The sequence below is a fragment of the Oryzias latipes genome, chromosome 14 (genome assembly GCF_002234675.1).
Source record: "Oryzias latipes chromosome 14, ASM223467v1".
Classification (NCBI taxonomy): Eukaryota; Metazoa; Chordata; class Actinopteri; order Beloniformes; family Adrianichthyidae; genus Oryzias; species Oryzias latipes.
Genome location: NC_019872.2, coordinates 29,076,069 through 29,102,070, shown reverse-complemented (window position 1 = coordinate 29,102,070; position 26,002 = coordinate 29,076,069). Strand labels below are relative to the sequence as shown.

Sequence of the window (26,002 nt, the reverse complement as noted above, 5' to 3'; positions counted from 1 at the left end):
ACCATTTCCATTATCTGACTGTTTTTTTTATCCAACAAACATCTTTTAGTGTCTCCAGGATCTTCACAGATTCACTTCCTGCAGTGTTGTGCTGGTTGACTGCTCCTAATGTTGACATTAGGATTCCAGCTTTACCTTCACTTTAACATCACCTGATGTTTAAACAAGTATATTGTCTTTGACCCAAATGCAAAACACTGAGGCAAAGTCAGGGTCTGCCTCAACAATCTGAAGAAAAACTAACTTTGCATGTTCCTGTATTGCACATTTTATGTTAGAATCATTCGTGACACTTAATCAATCCCAGTTTTTTTATTTAATTGTCTGCAGTTTTGGCTCATGGTGTCTAAAAAACTACACAACCCACAGTGACCCCCCGATGCATTAAAGATTGAAATGAAAAAATAAAACTGAAGCAGAAACACTGGAAATCTACTGAAAGACTGACCAAAAGCAACTGTGGATGGCTTAGAGGAAGCCACAAACTTTAAATTCTGTGCAACTTTAAAGACCCACTCCAATGAGAATTTTGTTTTTGTTTTTTTTAAAATGTTCTTGTGGCACTTTTCTGATATTGGAAGACAAACAGTACAGTCCAGAAGTTTGGACACACCTTCTCATTCAAAGAGTTTTCTTTATTTTCATGACTATGAAAATTGTAGATTCAAGCTGAAGGCATGATAAGTGAAGGTGACAGTGGTGCCTGTGGTAATTGGAGCACTGGGGGCAGTAACCCCCAAGCTGGAGGAGTGGCTACAACAGATACCTGGAAAGACCTCAGACCTCTCAGTCCAGAAAAGAACAGGAACAGCTAAGATACTGCAGGACCCTCAAGCTCCCAGGCCTCTGGTAAAGGACCCCAGCTTGGAGGAGAAACCGGAAGGGTGAGAGAGGATTTTTTTTTTTATTATATATATATTTTTTTGTTTGTTTTCTTGATGCATGAAGATTTATGTAAAAAACAAAGTTCCAAATTGTCTGTGTTGTTGATTGAAAAAGAAAATACTTAAACAATCTTTAACCTTTTTACGTATAATAAGCATTTAAAAAGTAGAACTAATGATGACAAACAGCAGTGGTTATGCTCAGTTCCTTCATAGACTTTAGTGTTGATGTTCATTGCAAATACATCCTCTGTGTGCATTAATTTTGTGGAGCTTTTATGGTCTTCCCATATTTTAATAGCAACAGTTGCTGAAAATAACTCAATATCCCTTCAAAAGTTCAGTCTCAGTATATTTCATAAATGAGATACTTCTGAAAATCATGTAGAGTTTTATTAGTTATAAACATCTTTTATTATATTGTTTCAATTAACCAAGTTTGATGCAGGAGGATGATTCACTCTCAACGTTTAAAAAAAAAACAAAAAAACTGAATCGGTTTCATGTCTTTTTATTTTTAATCGTCATAAATTATTTTGAAAGTAATTACATGAAATCAGCAGACTGTGTAGCCTGAGGGGCCCCATCATTCAGCAAAGAGCCCCAAAAACCTTAACATGTCCCCGAACACAAGATGCGTTCAGGTGCAGCATAGAGGTCACGGAAATTCTGATATTACCGTTCAGTTTAACACATTAGGTCGACCATTCATCACAGACTCTATTTTTGCTATTTTCAACTTTATTATAAAAATGTGATATTAGGTCTCATAGATCGTGATGCTTTCTTTTAATTTTATTTTATAAATATGTAGTTTTTCATGGCTAAATTTCATATTCACAAAAGTAAATTTGCTAATAAAAAAACTGGATTTTTCTCACAGAAGTTAAAACTGCAGCAACATTTAAAATTAATTTCTGCTTCAGAAAATACAAAGGCTGAAAAAACAATTAACGTTTGTAAAAAAAAGTTAACTCTCACATTTCTATTTTTTTCTTTTCTGTTTTTTCTTTTTATTTATTTATTTCCTTCTTTGGTTGTTTTTTGGGTTATTATTGAACACCCGTTTGTTTAAAAAATTACTTATATTATTTATTATTAAATAATAATATTACTAATAATTTTGTTCTTAGTGGTTAAGATTCTCAAGCAGGTCCAAATAAAGTTGTTTTGTATTCAAAGCTGCGTTTGATTCTTATATTGTATTGTTATAAACATTGTATTTTTGTACAGTATTCTGCAAAAAAAAAAGAAAAAGAAAAACTTTAGGTCGACCATGGCGCCCCCGTTGCCCTTCAAAATAAAAGTTCTGAATCTCCCCGCCTCCTCGGCGCTCGTTCCCGCCCCCCAGCGGCGGAACAGGCAGCCGTGGAGCGTCAGCGCCGCTGTCCGTCCCCGCTACCGGAGTGAAAGTTGCCCCCGTCTGGGAGAAGCCGGGTCCCGGGAGTCGCTACTTTCCGCCGCCGCCGCTTTGGACGCTTCCCCCCCGCAGCCATGAGGCGGAAGGAGAAGAGGCTGCTGCAGGTCGCGGGGCTGCTCATAGCCGCTCTCCTCTTCCTGCCGAACGTGGGGCTGTGGTCTCTGTACCGGGACCGAGTGTTCGACAACTCGCCCGACACGGACGGTCCGCGCGGCATCCCCGCCATACAGGTAAGGTTGAGGGGGGGCTGGAGACAGAAGCTGGCCGCGCGCGTGGCCGTGTAATGGCGCTGGGAGGCACTTCGGAGGAGAGTTCGGTTCCGGAGATTTCAGGCTCACCCCGCGCTCTTTCGCTGGAGGACGGTTGACCGCAGCGGCTCAGCCCCCCCCGTCACAACGGCATGATGTGCCCGCTTTTCGGCGTGTTTTCCGGGACTGTCACCTCCGGTAAACGGCGGAGCCACGAAGCTCAAAAGTTCCAACAAAAACACGACTTCAGGAAGTTGCTAAAAGGTGCTGCGTTCGCGGTCACGGCTCGCGGCACGCGCCTCGAGCTCCCAACATGACAGGACCCCCCCCCTCCCGTGTTGATTTGGGCCAACTCTCATCAATGGATCGATTTTGTTTTCAAAATAAAGGCCCCTCAGCATCAGCCTCGCCACAAAATATCCGAAATAAACCTCGTTTCAGCATCAAAGTTTGAACATAAAAATAAACAAAAATCACCACATCACCATGGCAACAGTCTTAAATTTCACTGTCGCCAGAAATTTGACTTGCAGCTACAAATCTTGACATTTCCTACTCATGTTGAACACATCAAGACTTTTCATGTTGTCATGTTTGGGACATTTAATTTTAAAAACTTTCAATTAAATTTAAATTACATTTCATCCTTTGGACCTGTCTTTGTAAAGACTGTAAAAGTTGGAACTAATGAAAAAGCAATCCACCAAAAGGCTTTTTCATTTTCTTCCTCAACACCACTTATTCTGTCACTTAATTAAAATGATAAAGAAAATGGTTTTTGACATTTCATTTTCAAAAAGTTCTCTGGTAAATGTGTAGCAAAATTAATTTAGAAAATTAAAATGGATTAACAGAAATGCTTTTTCTTTTTCTAAATGTAGCTGCATCAAATGACTCAAAATTAAAATGAAAAATCAATACTTCAAAATGCTTTTTCATTTTCTACCTAAAAAACAATTATTCTGTGTCATAATTAAAACCAAAATGCAAAGAGGGGATTGCATTTTCACATCCAAGACTTGGGAAAAATACAATAATATTGGTGTGTTATTGTATGGATGTATATACGATGGGTGGGTGGGTGGATGGGTGGGTGGATGTATGGATGGGTGGGTGGGTGGGTGGTGCATTTGTAGGTTTTTGGTAGGATTAAATTGTTGATCCAAACGCCGTTTTTGGTGACCCTAACAGAGCCTAGAACGGTTCCACGTGTGAAGACGTTCCTCTCATGGAGCGTTTGTGTGCGTCTGAAATCTGAGCGTTCCTGATTGCTTCATGTTGAACAAAGTTCAAGCGGCGTGTTTTCCTCCTCGTCTTATCAGCAGATAACGCAGCGCTGAAGGAACCGTGAAGATGCTGACTCTGCAAAGATGTCCGCTGTGATTTTTTTTCTCCTGCCGCTCAACGGTTTCTGTGATGTGAGAAAGGACGGCGGGACGCCGTGCGTGGGGCTTAAAGGACAGAAGTGAGGCGGGAACGCCTGTTACACATTAGCAGGCCGAGATAACAGCTGTCAGCCCCTGATAAGGGGCTGACAGCTGATACCGTGATAAGAGCGGCGAGCTGCTGGGAAAGACGAGGGCGAGCGGCGCCTTCAGCGGCGGGGCGTTTAAAGCGAACACAAACTTCTGACTAGTTTGACATCTTAATGGAAGACGACCCAGCGTGTCGACTGTCAGGAGGCAGACAAGCAGGAGGAACGAGGGCTTCAACCTGCCCCGCCTCCACGCTCTTAACCACCGGCTGGGGGAGGGTTTCATGTTCAAATGCTGACTCTGCCTCCACGCGGCGACTGTGAAAGAAACACGCCTTTACGTTGCTACACCTGAAGCAGTCGTTCTGGTCCCGCTGCATTCAGGAGCCCAGGTGGAGCCTTCGGGAACTGATTTTACCCAGAATGCAGTAGCAACGCAGCAGCCCACAGCGGCCATGAGCCGTTCCTGACGCGCTGAACCTCCGTGCAGTGGGGTGAGGTTCCTGTCTGAGCTGCACGGCGCTGCAGATGCTGCAGGGCGCCTCTGGGGCTCCTGTGTGAACAGATCTCTATTATTAATGCGGCGCTGCAGGTTCTGACAGATGTTCCTGCAGCCGTGGAGACGCTGCTTTCATGCTACCGTGTTGATCTTCAGCTTTACTTACTGACTTTGTTGGAGGTTTAAATATGATGCTGCAGCGAGGGAGGGGGTGCTCGTGGCAGCTCAGTGGACTAGTGGTAGAGTGTCCACCCTGTGACTGAAAGGTCATGGGTTTGAATCCAGGCCAGGTCATACCAAAGACTCTAAAAGTTGGACCCTATGCCTCCCTGGTTGACACTCAGCATGAAGGGGTTGGATTGGGGGGGTTAAACCACCAAATGGTTCCTGCTTTCAAGTGGTAGGGGTGTGGCCTTCCAACAAGCTAATAATGAGTGGTTGCCATAGAAACATTGACTCAGACCAACTTGGACCAATCGCTGCTTACAGACGTCGTCTGGCTCCAACATGGCGGCGTCCGTATCGCGAACAAATGACGACGGAATTGACTTCATTGGAGCTGGAAGTAAACCGTTTTCTTTGGATGACATCTCACCCGCTCTCTTGTTTTCTGCTAGTCGATTGAGAAAGTCGGGTTTAAACTTCTCCGGAGCTTTTTCTTTTTACGTATAAAACTAACAATAAAGAGGCTCCAACTTCTGTAGGAGAAAAATCAGACGAGTGTCTTAAATTCTGAAAAATAACAGAAAATGGTAAAGAAGAAACTTCCAGAAGTTCCTCCCTACCTGCTGTTCATCAGCTGGATCTGGTGTTTTTGGCCAATCAGGGTCTGGAAAACATGCAGGCTGGTAGATGTTTGGACCAGACCGTCTGGCCCTGGTCCAAGGAGAGAACATCAACCTTAGAGCATCATAAGCTAACATCAAAGCGTCTGATGTTTGAATGCAGCTACTGTCGTTATCAAAGGGTTACTTGTTTTTTGGAGCTTCTATCTCGTGGATTTTGGTAAAGTTTATATTCAGAGTTCAACTGGACAAAGAGTTTCACGGCCGTGGAATCCGGGTTTCATCTGTGCTTTATTGTGTACTCTGATGATCTGAATGCCTTCGTTGTTTGTTCATTAGAGACTGAAGCTGCTTCTGTGGAAGTTCTGGACATTTATTCCGAGTGAATCCTTGAAGTTTGTGTGAAAATGTGTCTGTTTGTGTTCATGAAAGTGAATAAACTTTCATGATTTAACGACGATAGCTTTTTGAGGCTGTAGAACGTGTTTCTGATTTTCTGGTCTTTTTTTGGTCTTTTGTTGGTCTTCTGACAAAGATCTTGGTGACCGTTGAGTCTGTGCGGCCCGCCGCCGCAGAGACTCGACGGCTCTTCTGCTCCCTGACGGCCGTGTTTATGAGCTGCCGCTGTGTCGGCTGGATTACACTTCCTTCATCACTCACCTCTGACACGCTCACTCACTGAGATGCACGCCGCCGCTGCCGTGCAGGTCGCTCTGCTGCTGACCCGTCTCATTAATGAGAAGAAGAGATTTACGGAGAACATTCCAGAAAAACCACATTCCAAAGCACATTTTCCTCTGTCCTTCAGGATTTCCAGTGGAAGTTTAGTCTGACTTCTCTCTGAAAGAAAACTACATTTCTGGTGATTTTTGTGTTTCCTTCAGCTTTTGTTGGTCTGTATATCTAATTTGTCTGAAACAGGTGTTCAAGTTAAATTGGTTCCAACTTGTTTTATTCACTAAAACAGAATGCAGCGTTGATAAAAATAGAAAGCAGCCTGTGGCGGTTACCTTCTGCTGGAGCTCAGGGGCAAAAGGCTTAATCAGCCTCTGAACACCTGAGACGATCATCCACAGGTTGGACTCCTTTGGCTGAAGACAAACGGCCAAAGTTTCATGAAGCTCCTTCAGAGTTTCTGCTTTTCTGTTGTTATCGCTGATGGATGGAATTGGGCCAAAAGACGAACTCGGCTTCCTGCCAAGCTTTTGTTTTTGTGAACGTTTAAAAAAGTTTGATTTTATTTAGAACCACTGTGTGCCTGGCAGTGAAAAGTTGCCCTCTGGGTATCCGTAGAGGGAAAAACGTGTGTTTTCCACGTCCACAGTGACGCGGATCCTTTTCCCGCCCGGCTGCATTTAGACACGGAGCTGTTGGCGGTCATCAGGCCTCCCTGCAGCGAGTCCACGTTTACCACAGGATGTGGTCCCAGCTGAAGGTGATTGTGACGCCGCCAAGGTTCATGTCTGTGCGTTACTCCAAGCCTCCTGCTGAAACAGGCTGGGGTCCGTGGACAGAGCTCATATTTTCCCCCACGCTCCTGCTGTGCTGATTACTCACAGTTTGTGAAGGTGAGATTGTTGACCAGTTCATGGCTTTTTACCGACGGCTTTCTAGTGTTTTTACGCTTCTGTAATGCTGATGGGGGGGTTGGGGGGCCGTTTGCTGCTATGTTGTATGCAGGGGTACTGACTGAACCTCTCAAGCAGGGTTTCATCCTCCAGGCCTCCTGCTGGTTTTTCAGAAACCCAGCCCAACGTGCTGCTGATTACCTGGGTCAGGTGTGTTTAGCCGATGGCAGGTTAGTTGGAAAACCTGCTCCAGCCCGGGAGTTTGACCCATGTGCTCTACAGCTACAAGATTTGGAAGCAAAACAAAAAAACAAATCAGTTGATCTCTTCTGGAAAAGGTTGGCGTTCTAGAGCCAGGCCCAGAAAAGGGGTTCTGCTCGGTTCTGCTCAGAAGAGCCACATGGGTTTGTCCTCCTGTGCATCCACCATATGTGGGTGGGGCCATGGGACTGATAAATTGTCTGGAGCGGTGAAGGATTTTGGTGTTCCATCCTGGTTTACCAAACAAATTGTTTTTAGTTTTATACTGGCTGTTTTTTTTAAAGTCCCTCTCCGATCGTCTTCTGATCCATTCTCAAAGTGTTCCCAGTCGTCTTTTCATTATGATTTTCCCGCTTTTAGTCAAAATCCCCAAATCTGTGTCGTTTTCTAGGACATAGTTTCTGCAGAGCGGCAGGGGTTCATTAGAAATTCACCTCTGAGTTGAAGTTTTGAGCGGAGCAACCCCCCCCCCCCCCCCCACACACACACACCACCATCCTAACATTAGCGGTGCAACAAAAATGGTGATCAACATCCATCCGTCCAGTTCTGATCCAGATTCCAGCTCAGACCAGGAAAACAAAGACGTTCATGGATCTATTGGTCTGACGGTGGATGATCAGAAAGGGGCGGAGCATGGAGCCTATGGCCCCGCCCAGTGGATTTTCTATGTCAATCTTTTTCAAACGGCATCTTTTCGTCAGCTACTGATTCAGGATAAAGAAATACTCAGAAATGCAGTTTTAATTTTAATTTTCTTTATAAATGTCCTCCATCACCAGAAATATTCTATAAAGACATGTCAAAAACACCAAATACATGTATTTATTTTGAGTGGGTCTTTAAATAACTGAAACTGCTCTTTCTCACCTGAATAATAATTCAGTAATTCAATAATAAATAATCAGAAGGAGTCGTGTTAGTGGCTGCATTTAGGAAAAATCCAGGGGAAAAAAACAAAAAACGTTTCTCTTATTAAAAAACGGGAATCCAAATGGAGCAAATGAAGCCTTGTCAGGCAAAACGTATCAATTTAAATTTTTTACCACATTTATTACGTTTATATGTGTTAAAATGATGTTAAAAGCAGAGCTAGCTACCAGGCCTTGGTCTTAGAATCAAACACCATGAAAGAACTCGTCCTCACAACGTTTTCAGCCATTTATCTTTATTGTTGCTTTGAGGTACATTTATCTAAATGTATTCAAACTTTTCATTTCAAAATGTTATAATTACGCTCAGAAAAGGTCAGATCTCATAGGAGGCGTAAACGGTTGGGGTGTCTGACATCCAACGGCGTCGGCGCGTTTGACCTGCAGCAAACTGTTTCCTCTGTTGCTGTTCTGATACATATTAAAGCAGAAAAAGACTTTGGCCGGCGGTCCAGTGAAAAACCTCCGTGCTGACACCGGGGAGGTGGGGGGGTGAGGTTTCATGCCAACAGCGAGAGCGGCGGGGAAGCTCCAGGCGGCGCCTGCAGCAAACGTGGATGGAGTCCGGGCGGCCCTCGCCAAAGCAGCTCTGCGGCGCTCTCAAGCAGGATTCGCCTCCTTTAGGCGCTTTTTGGCATTGATTGTAATTTCAGGCCGCTCTGCGTTTCTTCAGTGTGGGAGATGGAGGTTCAGATCTGCGAATCCTGGGGGGTTAAGGGCAATTAGAGTCTATGAGAGGAGGATTAAGATACTTTAACCTGCTTAATGATGACTGTTGTGAAGGTTGATTCACTTCTGCATTAAGAGAATTACTGCATTTCTAGATGCAAGGAAACATTTTCACTGGGATTTCCCGTTACAATCGGTGGTCATGGAGCGCATTTAATTGGCTAGTTTTTGACATTTCTGAACGTCTACATATTTTTCGTAACCTTTAGGAACTTTATGAGTTCTTTATTTCTTGAAGATCGCCATTTTCCCCTCATTGATCGCTCATTACGGAACTGCCATTAGGATTCATCAGAGAAACACAAACATGAAGAGTTCTGCTTGTGGCCTTTATCTGACGTCTCTTAGAGACTATAGTTTTAAATATGAATGGCACATAATGAGGTTTCTACTCTGGATAATAAAGCATTTGCTTTAGTAGACATCAAAGTAGTCAATTTTATTGATAATGAGGCCAAATAAGGATTTTATTTTTTATATCTTTGTTGTAGAAAACAATTTTTTTTAAATAATTTGTTTAAAATGTACCTTTTTGCACCAGCCTTATTATCTCTGTACTCTAAAGGAGTTTAAATGACGCGGGGGAACAAAACTGGAGGAAAAAGTCTGCAGTTTCTGTCGTAGACGAGTTTTATGATGGTGGAGTTCAGGACGTTGACAAAATGTCAAAGATGATTCTACCTGGATGTGCGTCTGCCATCTGTACAGTTTTCCTTCTATTTGGATGCATTTCAAAAGTTTGGCCTCATAGCTGAAATGATCCATGTCAGTCTGCAGTAGACGCCATAGAAGTTTCTACTTTTAACTCAGGTGATCCTTCTTGGGGCACAGAGAAGATTGGAAATGTCTTTCTCATATTTGAAAAATGAAAAGCTATTATCATCCTTTAAGACCGGTTTGCCCAACCCAACCTTGATCCTCTTGTTTTCCAGACATCCATGCCTGGTAATCACCTGGCTGAGGTGATTCCAAATGGTAATTCTACTGGACACGCCTGATGTTTGTTGCAGCAATGAGCAGACCAGGAATGTCTGAACCTTAAGCTGCAACTGAGCTCCAAAGATCAGGATTGAGCAAGCCTCCTCTAAAGGAGCAGTCCTTACAGAGAACCAGATAAAACAATAATTTTTTTTAAGCTTGTCAAATTTAGTCACATAATAGTCACATCATTTTTGTTTTTGTCCTTTATTTGATTGACAAATCAGGCCTAAATCTACCAAACCCTTAACCGCTTTCAGGGTCACAATCATGGGGCCCCCATACCTGACTTTAAACATTGGATTCACCTTTTTAACAACAAAAACACAGCAGGTTTATGGGTATGACATCTTCCCAGGCTGCTCAGAGTATCACCAATTACAGCTATTGATCGCATACCAATGAAATATTTTGGGTATTCCCTGAAAGCCATTGGCCGTCAGTGTTAAATGTGTTTAGAACCGGCTCATCGGATCAAAAACAGTTGGAGCATCTCTATGGGGTCTAGACTTCCCACGAGAACTGCGTTGGTTATTGGTTTAAAGTCTACAACTTCTGTAGTTGTAGAGTTAGATGAGCCAATTCTTCTCCAAGAGTTCTGGTACACCGCCGGTCCGTCCTGGTAGAGGTTCCCTCCGTCATGTGGAAGGCGTCTCTCCTGTTCAGCCTCAAACACTGAAGAAACTGAATTCACGCTTGTCCTCAGTCTGACCTTCAACGTGTTCCTTAGTTCAATGCTAATGTCTTGGTAACCATTATTTGGGAAAGTGTCACATGGAGTCCCCGTCACTCCTGTTGATTCAAGCGTCTACTGTGTTGGTCTCCATCTCTGGTCCTCAGGCTGTGGTTTTCTGGCCGTCCCTGCTTCTGCTGGATCCCAGGTGAAAAGTCACCTGTTGGTTCAGCAGTGACTCGCACGTCTGAAACGTAAACTTATGTAAGAAAAACACACATTTGCACATTTAAATGAGAGATTTAGTCAGCAAAAGCAGTCGTAATTAGCGGAGCTCCGGGAAGGCGGGAGCTGAAGTGAAGCTGTTAATGTCAGCACCTGATGCCGCCTCAGCTGGAGACGCCACGCCGCCAGACTCGCAAATGAGATTTTATCTTTAATGTCTTAAGGCTGTGGAAACCGCAGACTGAGGGCTGAAAGTCATTTCCAAAGACAAGTGGAGTTACTCGCCGCAGACGTATGCTGCGTTTTATCGCTCCCAGCTGCTTCTCAGGAGACAAAGGGAGCTGGAGCGGCTCAAAGAGGTGTTTGTTCTCTGCTTGACTTTGCTGAGTTCCTCGCACAAGGCAGACGTTGACTGGCTGCTGGCTGAGGCGCAGACGGAGCGCGTGCAGAAGCTGCTCGGTATGCCCGTCAGGGATGTGCCGGCCCAAAACGAAGCCGGCGGAGGGACAGGTGCAGCCGACAGCCTGAGGACACGCAGCCAGGAGTCGGGCTTTTAATTACAGCCGTGCGGGTTATGAGGCCGCTGTTTTACGCCGAGATGATTGAGATAACCGTGGATGTTAATTAGAGTTCAGCGCCGTGCTCCACAGTGATGCTAACTCCACGTCAGGCTTCCAGGTGGAACATTTTGATGAAAAGGAATAAAAACTATACCTACCTTGATTGTTTCGTCTGAGTTTTAAAGTCAGAGAAGTAGCTGGATGGATGGTAAGGGTTCACCGGTGTTTACTGAGCATTTGCATTTTAGTTTGGTAAATAAGGTTTCCTGAAATAAAAGCGCCTCAGTTCAAACCATCAAAACACTCTGGAGCAGACGGAGACTTCTGGCATGGAGAAGATTCTCAGAGTGCTGTTGTTTCCATCTTCAAGCTATTGTAAAGAAATCAGCTGCTAGACTTGAGACCAAACTCTGTGTTTTTGTGGATTCTTATTGTAGATCAAAGACTCTGAGAAACAAACCGATGCCAAGGCATCATGAACTCGTGAGAAGGAACCTGAAGGAATCTAAAGTTTTAGTTGACACTTTACTCTGTGGTTTCCCTCCGAACCTGATTTGTTGTCTTAAATAAGCCTGGCTGATGCTTCAGCACGGAAAGCCGATTAACAAGCAGGCACATCTGTGGGCAAGCCCAGTGTTGTTGCCGTGGAAACAGATGGTGAAATAAAACAGAGTAACTTCCTGGGAGAACAGTGATGGGAGCGGTTAACACGGTTCAGTTTGAATAAATGCAAATAACCCGCGGCAGCAGTTTCACAGGATTGATAAAAATCAGGTCTGCAGCTGCGAGATGGAAGGCGTTTGTGTGTCCTGAAGGTGTAGATCGTAACATCGGGGACGCGCTTCCATGAACGTCTGCTTGTTTACTTAATTGCTCCCCCTTTGCGCCCAAACCTCCGTCACGACTGAAGTCGCTCTCCTCCTGCAGGCCTCGCAGCTCGTGAAAGTGCGGTGCTGCATTCCAGTGGAGGTGGGCTAAATGTTTTTTATGAAGGTTCCAGCAACCAGAGCTTCTTGATCTGAAGATGTTTGGGTCAGTTTCCTCTCTGTATCTCTGAGGGCTTTCTGCTGCTCTCCTTACTTAACTCATAGAAAAGACTCGGTTTGTTGGGAGTTGGAGCATCTCGCTGTCACAGACTTGTGGTCTCCAACCTTTTTAAGGCGACGGACCGGTTTCATGTCAGACATGTTCACAGACCTGTAGTGGGTTTCCATTCATTTTCTAGATTTTAGCCTCCAGTTTCTCTTCACTTTTGATGGTGACATTTATCTTCAGCCTCTGTGAAATGTCTGCAGCCGCTTTAAACTTGATTTGTGCTCTAGATTTCATGTAGGAACCATTACAATGTGATTTTAGATTCTCCCTAAACTGTCAAAGTGGAAGCTAAAAAAATCAGACGCCAACTTCAGCCTCGTCCAGCTTTTAAGGAGCAACAGAGACATAAATTAAGAAAGGTCAATAAAGGGGGGATTTACTGAAAACAGTTTGAACAACTTTATTAGCAGCATCCTTGTAACATTAGACAGCCGGGTGTTGAATGTTCTGCATTATTATTATGGTCTGTGGCAGCAACAGTCACAATAAATCCATGTTTGGAGTAAAGACTCCTGGTTTTTGTCTGTTAGATGCAGAATTCTTTTATTTTGAATTGCAAGTGTGTGTTTTTTGTGAACTGTGCTCGTTTGGGGGGTGTCGTTTAGTGGTTTGCGCAGCGGCTTTCAGGAAGTACTGAATGGATTTTTGACACCGGATGGAGAGTCCAGCAGTTTTCTAAGATAAAACCTCCTTCAGAATCGGATTATAGATAAATGTATTTTTTTTCCCCGGGACTAACTGTTCCATGGACCGGTCCCCGGCCTGGGGGGTTGAGAACCACTGTTCCACTGTCCATTGTGTTGATTCCCACCTTCCATGTCCATCAAACCATTTGTTTTTTCCCCCCCAAACCCTTCATTTCTTTCCTGCATGATGGAAAGGAGCTGCGGGGTCTTGTGACTGCATTTCAGGTCCTTCATCAACCATCGACTCCAATCCACCCAGAATATCCTCTCTAAGCAGGTTAACTAGTTCATATTCTTTGACTGCTCCCTCGTCTGTAATCCCTGTGGGTTTGGTTCTCAGATTATCATCTCTAGACTCCGTTAGCAGTCAGATGTTTGGGCTTTTAGATAAAAGATGAGAACCAAACACGATTCTACAAGCAGGTTCTGCTCAGACCTGTCAGTCTTCTGTGTTAAGGACACAGATCGAAATCACGTAGATCTGTAGTGTCTGACAAAGTTCTGTTCTGTCAGTTTTTTGTCCTTTGGGTCTTTTTCTGTGATCCTCCTCATCATCAGGATCTCCAACCGCTGCAGCCATTAACGTTCAGCAGCTGAATTCATGAACGGACATTTTCTGCATAAACTGGTTACTTTTAGATCTGAATCGTCTTCAAATCTACTTTCTTTGTCGTTTTGAGGTGTGAGACGTCAACAGGAAGCATGTTTGATACGACCGCCCGACCTGTGATGGGTGTTTGTAGAGAAATGCCCCAGAGAAGTTTTCTAGAGACGCCCGTCCTCCTTTACGCCAGAGCCTCCAGTTTCCCTCCGAGTCCGTCTCCTTCGGCCTTCGAGCGATCAGCGGTTCACTTTTAAGGTGCCTGAGTGTGTTCCACATCAGCTGATCAGACGATGCTAATGGCATCATGGGAAAGGAGGAGGGCTGGGAGGGTCTGTTTCAGCAGCAGGAGGCCTTCCTGTCTCTGCTGGAGCTCCAGTGGGAGTGTCCTCGCTGATGGGAGGAGGATTCCGCTGATGCTCTTCCTTGGAGAGGCTAAAGACGCACAGCCTCCATAATATCCTCCCAGACGGGTAACTGATGTGTCGGCGTCGTCACTGTAGTTTCTGGTTTACAGGAAGCCGGGAATGACTAAGGCGTCACCGCTGGAGAACTCGCCCTCGCCTTTAATCACACTCAACCATGCGGAGACTCGAAATGTCAACGTCGGCTGTTAATCGAGCCGGGAGCAAAGAAAAGGATCCGATCTACTCTTTAAAGGACTTCTGTTCTGCTTTGTGTTTAAATAAGATTCCACAATAAAAGAGTTTGATTTAGCAGATGTCATGACTGCATTTAAAGGGAGCAGCTGTGATGAAACTGACTGAGCATGTCTGACCTTCAGTCTTTGTTCAGACCAGGAAAACCATCAGACGTCTGCCAGAGCGTGGACTCGTTGACCTTTACCGTCAGGTGGAGTAAAAGTAGAGCTGGAAAGGGTTCAGTGCCCCCCCCCTGAGTAGTGGTTGTCAGTAGCCTCTGCACCCCTCCCCAGTGTGAGCAGTGGGTTGAAACCAACTGTGTGACTTCTTCTATTATGGCGAAGGCCGGGCGCCGGCCGCCTCCCACTCTGTTTCACATCATGTCTGGCTTTGGACGGCGGTCTGTTGAACTCCAACTCCGTGGTTGAATCCTAACTGACAAATGTTAATTGCCTTCCAGTGGAGCAGTGACCCCCCCCCCTCCTCCTCTTGTCCTCCACTTTGATCATTGATTTGCTCCATCTAACCATCAGTGGGCGGAGCCTGAGGCTCTGGCTTTGGCGCAGCGGTGGCTGCAGGCAGGGACACAGATGCGGGCGCTTGCAGGATTAGGGCCACCAAGAAAAGCCATCATTATGCAAGCCACATCTGTCCCTCGGTGGCTGCCCCCCCCAACACGCTCAGGGAAGCCAAAGCCGACGGCAACATGAAGCGAGGGGGGGGGCACACACACATTCCTGGCTACAAAAATCCGTAGCAAACGATGGTTTCAGCCGGACAGATGTGTTCACGTGACGACAGAGGAAAGAGTTTCTCTGCCTGGACTTTGGTAAAGTTTGGGTTCAAACGGGGAACAAATGTTACTGACAAACTGCTGAGGACAATGTTTCATTTGGCTTTGCTCGACACATTATGTTAGATGAGGATTTATAACATATGGACATACGTTCCTGCAAGGTGATTACCAACATCCACAACCCCCGGCTGTGCTGCACAGGTACAGCGGTCGACCTCAAAAGATTGCAGGTTCAGTTCCCGCCCTGCACAGCCATGGGTCAAAGTGTCCCTGAGGAAGACACTGAACCCCACATTTACCATTTACCCCACCTTACCCCCACCCATTCTCCGTTAAAAAAAAGAGAGAGAAGATGGATTCATCAGAGGAACAGCAGAAAAAGTCAGACAGGTGAAAGGTACAAATACAAAATATAATCAATAAATATGTACTGGAACATTTGCTTGTGCACCTTCCAAATATATATATATATATATATATATATATATATATATATATATATATATATACACACATAAACATTTTCTTACTTTAAAAAAGCATCTTTGAGCCACTTTATTCAGAAGAGCTTCCAGTTCATCTCATTTCAATATTTAACGTTGTTTAGTCTGGGATATGTGTGTGATAACTGGTTGTAACCTGATGTTTTTATTTTTGTGAAGCACTTTGGGATTTTTATTTGATGGTCGCCAAAGACAGTTAATGGCGTCTCCCTATTGCTGATGTGAAAGCTATGAAGTCGTTTAGTGGACTTTATAGAGGAGGTGAGGCATCACAGTCAGTGGACTAGAAGACACATTTACACCAAGAACAGAGAACAACCGCTCAGTAACTGGACCAACAGTTCTTCAGGTCAGGACAAAGAAAAAAACGCCACAAAGGTGAGACATTTCAGAAATCATTCGAGAACTGTAGTTTCTGAGGGTTGGCTTATCAGACGGCTAACCTCAGCAGTAATCCTCTGGAAAATGGCGTCTATTTGCTCTGTGAAGCCCCTGTTGTTTCCACATCCTTACTGGGGGGGGGGGCACGAGTGCAAAAGCTGTTAAATCTCCACCGCAGCCCAGAGGCGGCGTTCTTGCTGGTCCCGGTCAGACGGTGAAGCAATCTGTAATTTGGGTTACATCATCAGGGAATAATCCAGCTTTCTCATCTGATCCTGACGCCGATTTCAAAAGAGGCCCCACCCCCATCAAGAAGAGCTGCTTTAAAACCTGAAGCCACTAAGTGCAGCTTGAAGAGCTTTTAATGTGAGGAAACAGCAGGAACTTCCCATAAATCTGACGTGTCTGGCCTCCGTAGTTGAATACATTTGGTTACCGGACCTTCAGGTCCATAAACCCGTCACGTCACGTCACACACGTCACGTCACGTCACAGAACGTCACGTCACAGAACGTCACAGAACGTTGTCACTCGGGGAGTTTAGAGGCTTCATCTCTTTGACCGTTTGGTGGAAAACTCTGCTTGATCTTTGGCAGGAGAGCCTGAAAAATGGTGGAGGATGCTGGTGGTTTTCCATCAGATGTGTTATTAAGCAGCTCCTGTGAGGGCGGGGCTTGGAGGGCAGCCCGCAGAGGCGGCCGTGGGGGCCGATCTTTTACTATTAAAGCCTCTCAAGCCTCCATTCAACTCGCTCTTCATTCTCTTTGTTTCATTTCTTAAGATACCGTCATGAATTAGCTTAGCACCGAATGTCAGGCCGCCGACAGAGACTCATAAATCCTGGACAAACACTTGATGGAGTGCTGGCGGTAGAGATGCTCATGTGGGGGGGTGGGGGGGGGGGGTGTTCTGCATCTGCATGTCTCATTCCCATGAAGGGAGACGCAGCAGAGAGCCGCCTGCTGTCATGGCCTCCATCCAGGCCTCGCCGGGCGTCAGAGCTGGCAGCCGAGCTGTGGATAATGACTCCTGTCGGGACGGGGCCCCGCTCCTGGGGGGGGGTCTCAGAGCCTCGCTCTCTGCCCAGAGATGCTCAGCTTCAGCAGCAGCAGCAGCAAAGATTAGTGGAGCTGGAACCCGGGGAAAGAGCGCAGAGCTGGAAGGCATCCACCACCGCTGATGGTTTCTCACAAACCCAGAGTTCTGTGATGAGGAATGAAAAGATGCAACAGCAACCCCCACCCCTCCAAACGCTCCCATCAGTCCTTTTTCATTTTCCTCACTAGATCAGTCCTTTCTTCCTTACAGTTTTACTCTGAACGCTTCGGGTTTAATGTTGGAAAGGATGAATAAAAGGGAAAAAAATTGATTTTTAGGTCACTGAAAAGCCAAATCCTGACTCAAAAAGCTTTTTTAACATTAGTAACACATTTCTGCATGTAAACCTGCTGAAGCTACCACTGGAAGGTCAGAATACATTTAGGCCTTTTATAATTCTGCACGTTATTGATCAGTCCCGTTTCAGACGTCATGGTCGCACGTTTAAGGCAATAAAAATACACAAAAACACAGAATCAGATGAGTTGAGTTGAAGGAACAAAGAAGGCGTGGCCTGGTGGGGGGGCGTGAAAGGCCTTGTATGTAAAAAGCAGCGTCCTGCACTGGAAGGGACATGTAATTGGGAGCCAGAGGAGTAGCTGGAGAACAGGTGTAGTCCAACAGGTGGATGGAGTTCTTGTTATAAGCCGTGCGGCAGAATTCTGACCAAGTTTGAGGAGAGTTTTCTGGTGGAGACCACACAGGAAGGAGATGTAGGAGTGGACAGGTGAGCAGAACAAAGTTCCCATGTAGCTCATGTCTTTAACTTGGTTACTTCAGCTTTTATGCTTTTGTGTACTGTATGCTATAGGTCTTTTGCTCCGTTGGACAGTCGTGCTGTACATTCCACTATATATCGTACTCTGTAAAGTACTTATATGTGACAAATTAATTCAGAATTTGAATTAGGTTGTGACATCATGAGTTTCCAACACTAAATTTTTTTCACTTTATTACAATTTAGTGTTGTAGAGATTATACATCTCCTCTTCATCATTTTTAAGTTGACTCACAGAAATGATTGCCGTTCTTGACACGTTGTATTTTTGAGATGTTGGCAGAAGTTAAACCTTGTTGGTTTTTGAAGAGGATTTTCCAAGCTTTGGTTTTGACCCATCTAAACTCTGACCCGTGTTCCAGAAGACATTGTCGATGTGTAAATGTAGTCTTTAGTTTCCAGAGCATTCTGCTACAAAGGCCTGTTTGAGGCTCTTTTAGAGTCTAAACTGTTCTCAGGTCTGTGCACCAGCTTCCACTCAGCTGTTGAGCTTATTTCAAAGCGTCGTCCCTCAGTGGTTCGGGATCTAAAAACCTTGAAACCAGCTGGATGTGGGCGTACGTCCACATATCTGTTCTTTGGCTTTTACATTTGTTTTTTTTTGGCGTGCTTATTAAACGCTAAATCTTTTTGCTTCCTGTTCTACCTTCAGCAGGTTTTCTTTCTCTGGTTTTGGGGTCTGTGAAGCCCTCTGAGGGCAGCTCAGTGCTGCCTGCAGCTAAAACCCGCTGGAGTCACCGGGAGTGTCGCTGATATGATTGATTTGACGGAATGCATTCGTCTGATGGTGGGGGGGTGGAAAAAGTAAAGTTAGCGCTCGGTTTAGTTTGGATTCAGGACCTCTGGAGTGGGAACAGGATGAGAGCGCCTGACATTTAACGCTCAGCTTTGCTGCTAACCTGCTGGCAGGAGATGAGATGATTCACTTCAGTGGTATCGGATCTGTTACTCAAGAAGAGGTGGGCTGCAGGTGGGCACGGAGGTACGCAGCGCTATTTTAAGGAGGTGTGGGTAGCTCATGTTTCTGTGTGATGAGGCAGGACAGCTGTTGCTAATTGACTCGCCTCTGAAGCGGCTGAAGAAAGAAAGAGCCGCCGAGGTGAAAGACAGAAGACAGGTACAGTAATTGTGTCTCGGAGGGTCGAGGTGGATCTGCCTGTGATCTGACACCGGAGGAAGAAAACGAGAGCAAAAAGTTACCTCTCTGCACATCCAGCCGCTGTCAGCTCCCAGCTGGAGGAGAGGAAATGCAAAAGGGAAGGACTGACTGCAGGTGGTCTGAGAATAATCCCCTCCAGAAAATCTGTTCCTAATCCTAAATTTGTTCTTTAATATTTAGGAACAGGTCACGCTTTGCAAGTCCAGGTCGGTTCTAAACTCTAAAAATTATTCCAAATAATTTTCTGTTGACAACTGTGGCTTTTTATCGACTTCAGCGCCGTAAAAATGAGACCCACAACATTTAGAACGCCTTCTATCCGCCCATCCATCCGTCTGTTCATCTGTTCCTGCAACGTCCTGAGGAGGCTGACGGGACGGCCCGTCAGAGGTGGTGTCCGAATCCCTTCACTACCCGCTAAATAGTGCGTTTGCCATTTTATATAGCTGTCTGAATCTACAATTCCCAAATCCAGTGCCCTAGAAAGTCTCTGCGAAAAACCAGTGAGCGTCGATGCTCGCTAGATCGGCGAATATAGACCACAATGCATTGCGTCGGATCAATGTTTGCCAAAAAAAACGTATTTTTTTTCATAAAATATCAACGTTTTTTATCTTCAGAACTCAGTGGATTCATAAATTATCGTCGCAAAACGCTCATATTAATTAGATGTTAACTTAGTGAAATCGATGACATCATATTTGCTGTTTTAAAAGAAAAGAAAAGTAGTGAGTGTTGTGTCTGGATATCTTTTTTAATCCAGGGCGCTACATATCGCCACTATATCGTTTTTTTTTAGTAGTTGGGGATCAGGGCGGGGAGTTCGGACACAGCCTTGGTCTACCGACGCAGTCGGGACATAGCATGAAGATGTTATTGGCCTGTAGGACAAAACATGCTCATGCACAGGATGAAGATGTAAACTCAGAAAAGTTTCAGCCCGGATTCCAACCAGAATCTTTCTGGTTGGAGCCGATTGCAACAGGATGGGTCAAAACTCCAACCAACATTTCCAGACGGGATGAACATTCCTTTAATGTGTTTGGCAGATCAGAGGCAACAGTCTCATTTATGATGAAAAAAAAGAAATTCTCCTAAACTTTAGATGTACTGAACTGCTCAGTCTGACCTTCTGACCTGACGTTGGGATGGGGTAGTTTCAGAACCGCGTGAACCGAGCGGTTCCGTCCACCGCACACATGAATCCGATCGCTGACGATGGCAGACCGCAGACAGGAAAATGAGTTTGCCTGACTCAGGGGGCCTAATTTTTCTCCTTTCTTTCTCCAGCACCTTCAGGGTGATCAGTCATGGGTGACAGCCGCATTAACTCTGCAGAAATGAAAGGCCACTCTGAAGTGTTGTGGCAGCCGGCTGGTGCTGGTCAGGGCCTCAGGTGGCACTGTGATCTCCTCGAGTGCAGCTGAAACGGCCAAGGACGCTGCCCTCTCCAACGAGTCTGAATCCGAGAAAGACGGCGGTGATAAAACATGCAGTTCAGCTCTCATCCAGCAACGGAAACATCAATAGTCTCGTCCTTGATGACAGGCAACTGGAAACAACCACACAGAAGGACTGAGAAACAAGAAAAGGCTCAGAGAAATGACTATTCCACATTTTCCAGCAGCTGCTGAAGGTAGACCCTTCTGTCTGACCAAACGGTAAACATAATCTGCTTTTGGTCAGATTAGCAGCAGAGCACGGCAACATGGAAATGAGGTTAGGCAGACCTGCCATAATCTGAAAATCTCTGTATGGAGGTCAGCAGGAGGAGAACCGCTGGACCAGTGGCGTTGGTTTGTGCAGAAGCAGCTCAGGTGATGCCTGTACCTCATGACTCGCCATGAATCCAGCCAGAATCTTCACCGTGACCGTAACATTTGAGGTACTTCGCATCATCATCAGGATTGCGTGGAGCGGTGGACTCTGTGGCCAGCCTCCGTCTAACATGACGTCTCGTGTTTAATGAAGCCCTCATCCTGAGTCCAATGAATCCTGGCGTTGTCACGTTGGATTAAGAGCGTTCTGTCAGCGGAGCAAACATCGTCTGATGGGGGGACCTGCTCATTCAGGACGCCCAGAGACGGAGTCATCCGCAGTCATAAATCAGCGTAATACCCTGATAAATATTTGGTTTGAGAGTACGATGTCGGCGCCGCCTCTTTGCTTCTAAAAAGACTCGTCGACAGGAATTTTTTGCGGGTCCCTCGTGTGAGAATTGTCTTCTTTTGGCCTCCTGGAAGACTAATGGCGTGTCAGGTTAGAGCGCCGTGTTGCTGCAGGAATTAATAGCCAAACTCAAGGATCCTACATCAGTGCTTCGCAGTACCGTCACCCTCTGGAGGGCAGCCAGAGCGAGGTGAAGGGAGCAAGACCGATCGGGATTGGATCCCCTCAGAATCCCGTCTCAGAGGTGATGAGCCGCTGGCGTGAGTGACAGCTGTGGGGGAGGGGTTAGGGGTGGAGCCACCAGAGGCTGCAGACACAGCCAGCAAACTACCACAGGAATCACAACTGACCTGGACGACCCCCCCCCCCCCCCCGCTCTTCATTTGGCCTGACTGTATCTTAGTGAGCGCTTGTGTTTCTGATGGAGTCTGTTTGGTTTCATGGCCGTCGAAGTTCAAACAGGAATGATCTTCAGGGGAGGGGGGGACTGTCTGTGGGCTCGACTGAGGCAGCAGCAAAGACGGAACAGTTTGTCACGCTGATGGATTTGGGTAAATGAATTCAAATGTAAATATTGGATGGAGATTTTGACAAAAACACAGTTTTTTTAATGATTATTTATGGTTTTTCACACCTGAGGAGATTTCTTCAGCTTTTGTTTTGATGAATGTCAGAAAGAATAAGGATCTTTTCAGAGTGAGCTGTGTGTTTTCTAGTTTTGATGCAAAAGCGGTTCTGCTTGGTAATGAGTACTCTGATTACAATGTTTGTTCATACACTTCTGTCGTTTTAAGGCTGTGATCTGGTGAAAGAAGTCAGAAAAATGGCTTCTATTTGTTGGTAAGGACCTCCATCCGTCACTGTCTGAGGGGAACGATGCCTGCGCTGCTGGAGGGGGGGGGTTCATGGGCTAAAGTGCTAATTTGTCCAAAGCTAATATCTCATTTTAGTTGGATGGGGTGATGTGCTTGTGTGAGCCGACACTCTCTGTCTGTCTTTTATGAATCTATATGCAAACACTGACTGACATGTGGCCTTTCGTCATCCGTTAAATAGAGCACTAAAAGGCTACATTAAATTTAATGAGGGCTGGTGCTGCCTGGCGACAGGAGTTCCCTCCCTGCTCTCCTTCCTGTAGCAGCCGTTTCTCTTTTACCACAGCCATTGCTGGCACGATGCGGGACAGGCGGCTCGCCGCTCCTTCGGCGTCTCTGTTTGTTCTGCGTCTGGAATATTAACAGAGCAGGAAAGCGCCCGTGGTGCAGCGAGTTTGTGGCCGAGAAGCAGAGCGGCTGTGTTTTTTAATCGCAGTTCATCCTCTGCAGATGCAGAGAAGGCGAGAAGTGTCTGCCCCCACAGCAAAGACATGACTCCACGCTGCCCTGTGGCGGTGGACAGTGAACGCCCAACATTTATCCCTGAGCCACAACCTGCCGCTCTTTACAGGGTTTCTTTAGGGTTTACTTGGTGGGGCGGAGTTATAACCCAGAATGCATTTGATTCCTGTCCCCTATTGCTCTCTCTGTAGCTCCTACGGCGTTTCCTTCCTGTGGTGTGTTCCTATTTGCACTCAAGTGAGCCGCACCAGAGTTCATCTGCAAGAAGACAAAGACTCGCCGTCAAGCTGACCAGAGTTCTGCTGTTTGATCCGATCTGGAGTTCAGATTAGCCTTCACACCTGTCAAGTGAACCAGACTATCCAAACTGTGGTGCAGATTAAAGGCCCATTCCAATCATCCAGTGTTTTTTTTTTAATGACGATGACGATGACGCTTGTAGTCAAAATCCAAAAACCTGTGTCGTTTTTTAGAACGTAGTTTCTGCAGAGCGGCTGGAGTTCATTAGAAATTCTCCTCTGAGCTGTGGGCGGGACTGTATGTGCAAAATTAAGCCTCTGCTGATTTCCCATCAACCCTTTCTCCCGCTAGCTCACACCCCCAACCCAACATTAACGGCATCAGTGTCAGATCTATCCAGTCGTACAGTTTAATCCAGATTCCAGCTCAGACGTTCATGGGTCCATTTGTCTGCCGCTGGATGATCAATGGGGCTAGACGCTGGAGGTTCTACATCAAACCTACCAGCTTTTTCCAGCGACATTTTTTCGTCTGCTCCTGATTCAAGGCAATTTGAATAAAGAAATACACAGAAATAACATTTTAATCTTAATTCTTTCTTCTACATATCCTCCATCATCAGAAAAAATGCCACAAGAACATGTTCAAAACACAAATTTCTTTGAAATAAGATTTTAAACGCACCACCTGAAAAGCTGTGTTCCTGAGCGTTTATTTCTTCAATGACCAGAACCTTTTATTTTGAAAGAGACTCTCATTGCCTTCCAGTTTAGTCTCAGTGAGGATCACAGAGACCCTTTGCTTGTCGTCTTTTATCACACACACGTCATTGCATCCCCTCTGTTCCTCAGTATAATTGTGTCTCTTTCAGTCGCCTTTCACTGTCCGCCTCGATTCCCTTCCAGCCGCCCACGATCCACTTTTACAAAACGGAACACAGCGGCACATTAGCTGAAAACTTTCCCTCTCTCCTTGTCTTTTATTTTTCAAGGTCTCGCCGAGTGGCGAGAAAAAGCCCCAGAGGAATGTGACGGGGACGTCAGAGAAATTTTAATCAGGAGGAAATGGGGCGGCACAGTCGAGCTTTTGAGTATGAATTTGCACAGATGGACTCCTGCTGCTTGTCAGATCTTTGTGCGACACACCGATGGTGTGCACTTCAGGCAGGGGAGGGAAACGTGGGGTCAAGAGAGGAAAGGAGGATGAAGAAAAGGAGGGAAGGACTGGAGACAGGTGGATGTCCTCCATCCTCACCGGACAGTCCAATACGAATTGATGATTTAGAAGTTTTATCTCTGCAGATGCGAATTTTTTTCCAAAAATGTTGTAGACTTATTGCAGTCTTAAAATAAAATAGAGATTAACTAAAACCAGCTTCTAGAACCAGATGTACTGCAGTAACCAGCTGTTAAGCAGCTTATAATAGTATCCAAAGTGAATCTGGGGGCAAACGCTGTCTGGTATACCTGGAGTGATGTTTAAATGTACCCCCACCTTCCCTTGTTTAATCATAACTTAAGTTTAGCATCTTGACATTCATAGCCATACAATTCATCTCCTCTATTCACTGAAAATATTGGTACCATATTGTGCAGAATGACTCACTAAGTCAGTGTTTTCCAACCAGTGTGCCGCGGCACACTAGTGTGCCGTGGGAGATGGTCAAGTGTGCCGTGAGAGATTGCCCTCATTCACTGACTGATCTAAAAACATTTCCCATCTCCAGGAAATCAGCTCTTTGTTCATCCAAACAGGTCCGGATAAAACACTGAGTAGTTAGGAATATGAAAGATCATAAAATACTTTTTTCTTTGTGTTTATTTGATTTTATTAAAGACATTTTTATAAGATTGACGGTGACGCGATTTAGCTGCAGCCATAACTGTTTTCTGAAAAGTCCCGCAGCTTTTACCGTCTCCACGACTCCGCCAATCATTCTTGAGGCTTAATCACATGTCATCAGTCTGACCAATCAGAAGTGTTTAAAGTCTTCACTTCCTTGTTCCAATTTAGCTCATAACTCACTCAGTTCCAACAAAAACACCAGCTAAAGCTCGTCTTTAGCGGTGTAGCTTTCCACAGAATCCGGTATCAGACTGGAACAAGTGAACAAAACCATGAAGCTCAGAGACGCAAGTCTTTCTGCAGTTTTGTCGCAGTTTTTACACTACATCTCCCATGATGCATTAGCTTAAAAGGACAGCGCCTCAGCGTACAATAAGTCGTCCTTACACGTCTTGAAACCACAACGAACATACAGTTTGTATGTAACTTAACTTTTATTACATCTTTTAGAAAAAACATCTGCAACTTCCTGCTTTTTCTGCCACGATTATCACAAAAATGCACGTCAGATTGCCGGGGGGGGGGCTGTAGATCAAAACAGACTGAGTTTCTGCTTTTTTTTTTTTTTTGGGATGCTGGTGTGCCGCGGGATTTTTCTCAAGGTCAAAGTGTGCCGTGGCTCAAAAAAGGTTGAAAAACACTGCACTAAGTTATAAAAGTGTAAAACCATCAATATACCACCCCACACCCCACCCCCGGCCAATTTTAACCTGCTGGTTTAGTTTAGTTTCTTCTTCTCAAAGAAAACCTTCACGCTAGCTAACTATTATTGCAGTATGGAAATCACAGCCTTCAGTGACACAAACAGGAGTCCAAGTTATTCTAATGATCAGATTAAAGACTAAAGACTAAAAAGATGTAAAAAACAACAAAAAACAACCTCCAACAATCTTACCAAAACCTGTTTGGTGCTAAAATGCTAATACGTCTGTTTTTAATTGACAAACAAAATTACTTTGAAAGAAGATTCTCTACCATAAAATATGATACTTGGCGGCTAAGTTTAAAGTAATAATACCCAGATCTTACTTAATGTGTAAAGATTATTAAAGGAAATGCAAGCTATTCTCCAGCGTTGGTTTACACATGGATAACTCTGCAGAGCGTCACTGTTTGTTCAAACATAAATCTCTGACAGTTCGTGAGAATCTGAGCGAGCGCGTGCGACGTCATCCGTTTACTAACGGCTCCAACCAAACAAAGTCAACGCAGTCGCCGTTTAATTGCGATATGGAGAAGTGAAGGATGATTGGTCCGAGTCTGAGTCAACGTATCTATGGCAACCACTGTCATCCATCATAAGTGAGCTTGTTGGAAGGCCACACCCCTACCCCTTGAAAGAGGGCTACAAGAAATCTGTCAAATGTTTTGAATGTCGGGCCAGCAGGCTCCACCTACTTTTATTAAAGCTTTGGTCAGTTTATAACTTGAATAATT

At 45.2% G+C, this 26,002-nt stretch overlaps 1 protein-coding gene across 1 annotated transcript in view; it reads left to right on the top strand.

Moving 5' to 3' along the window:
* The first annotated feature begins 1,374 nt into the window (after window positions 1-1,374).
* Window positions 1,375-26,002, top strand: part of LOC101171188 (polypeptide N-acetylgalactosaminyltransferase 10) — an 82,432-nt gene continuing 57,804 nt past the window's right edge. Inside the window, exon 1 of the mRNA XM_023962178.1 lies at window positions 1,375-2,534. Coding sequence (XP_023817946.1) covers window positions 2,379-2,534 — 156 coding nt within the window. The 5' untranslated portion in view covers window positions 1,375-2,378. The remainder of the gene's footprint in view (window positions 2,535-26,002) is intronic.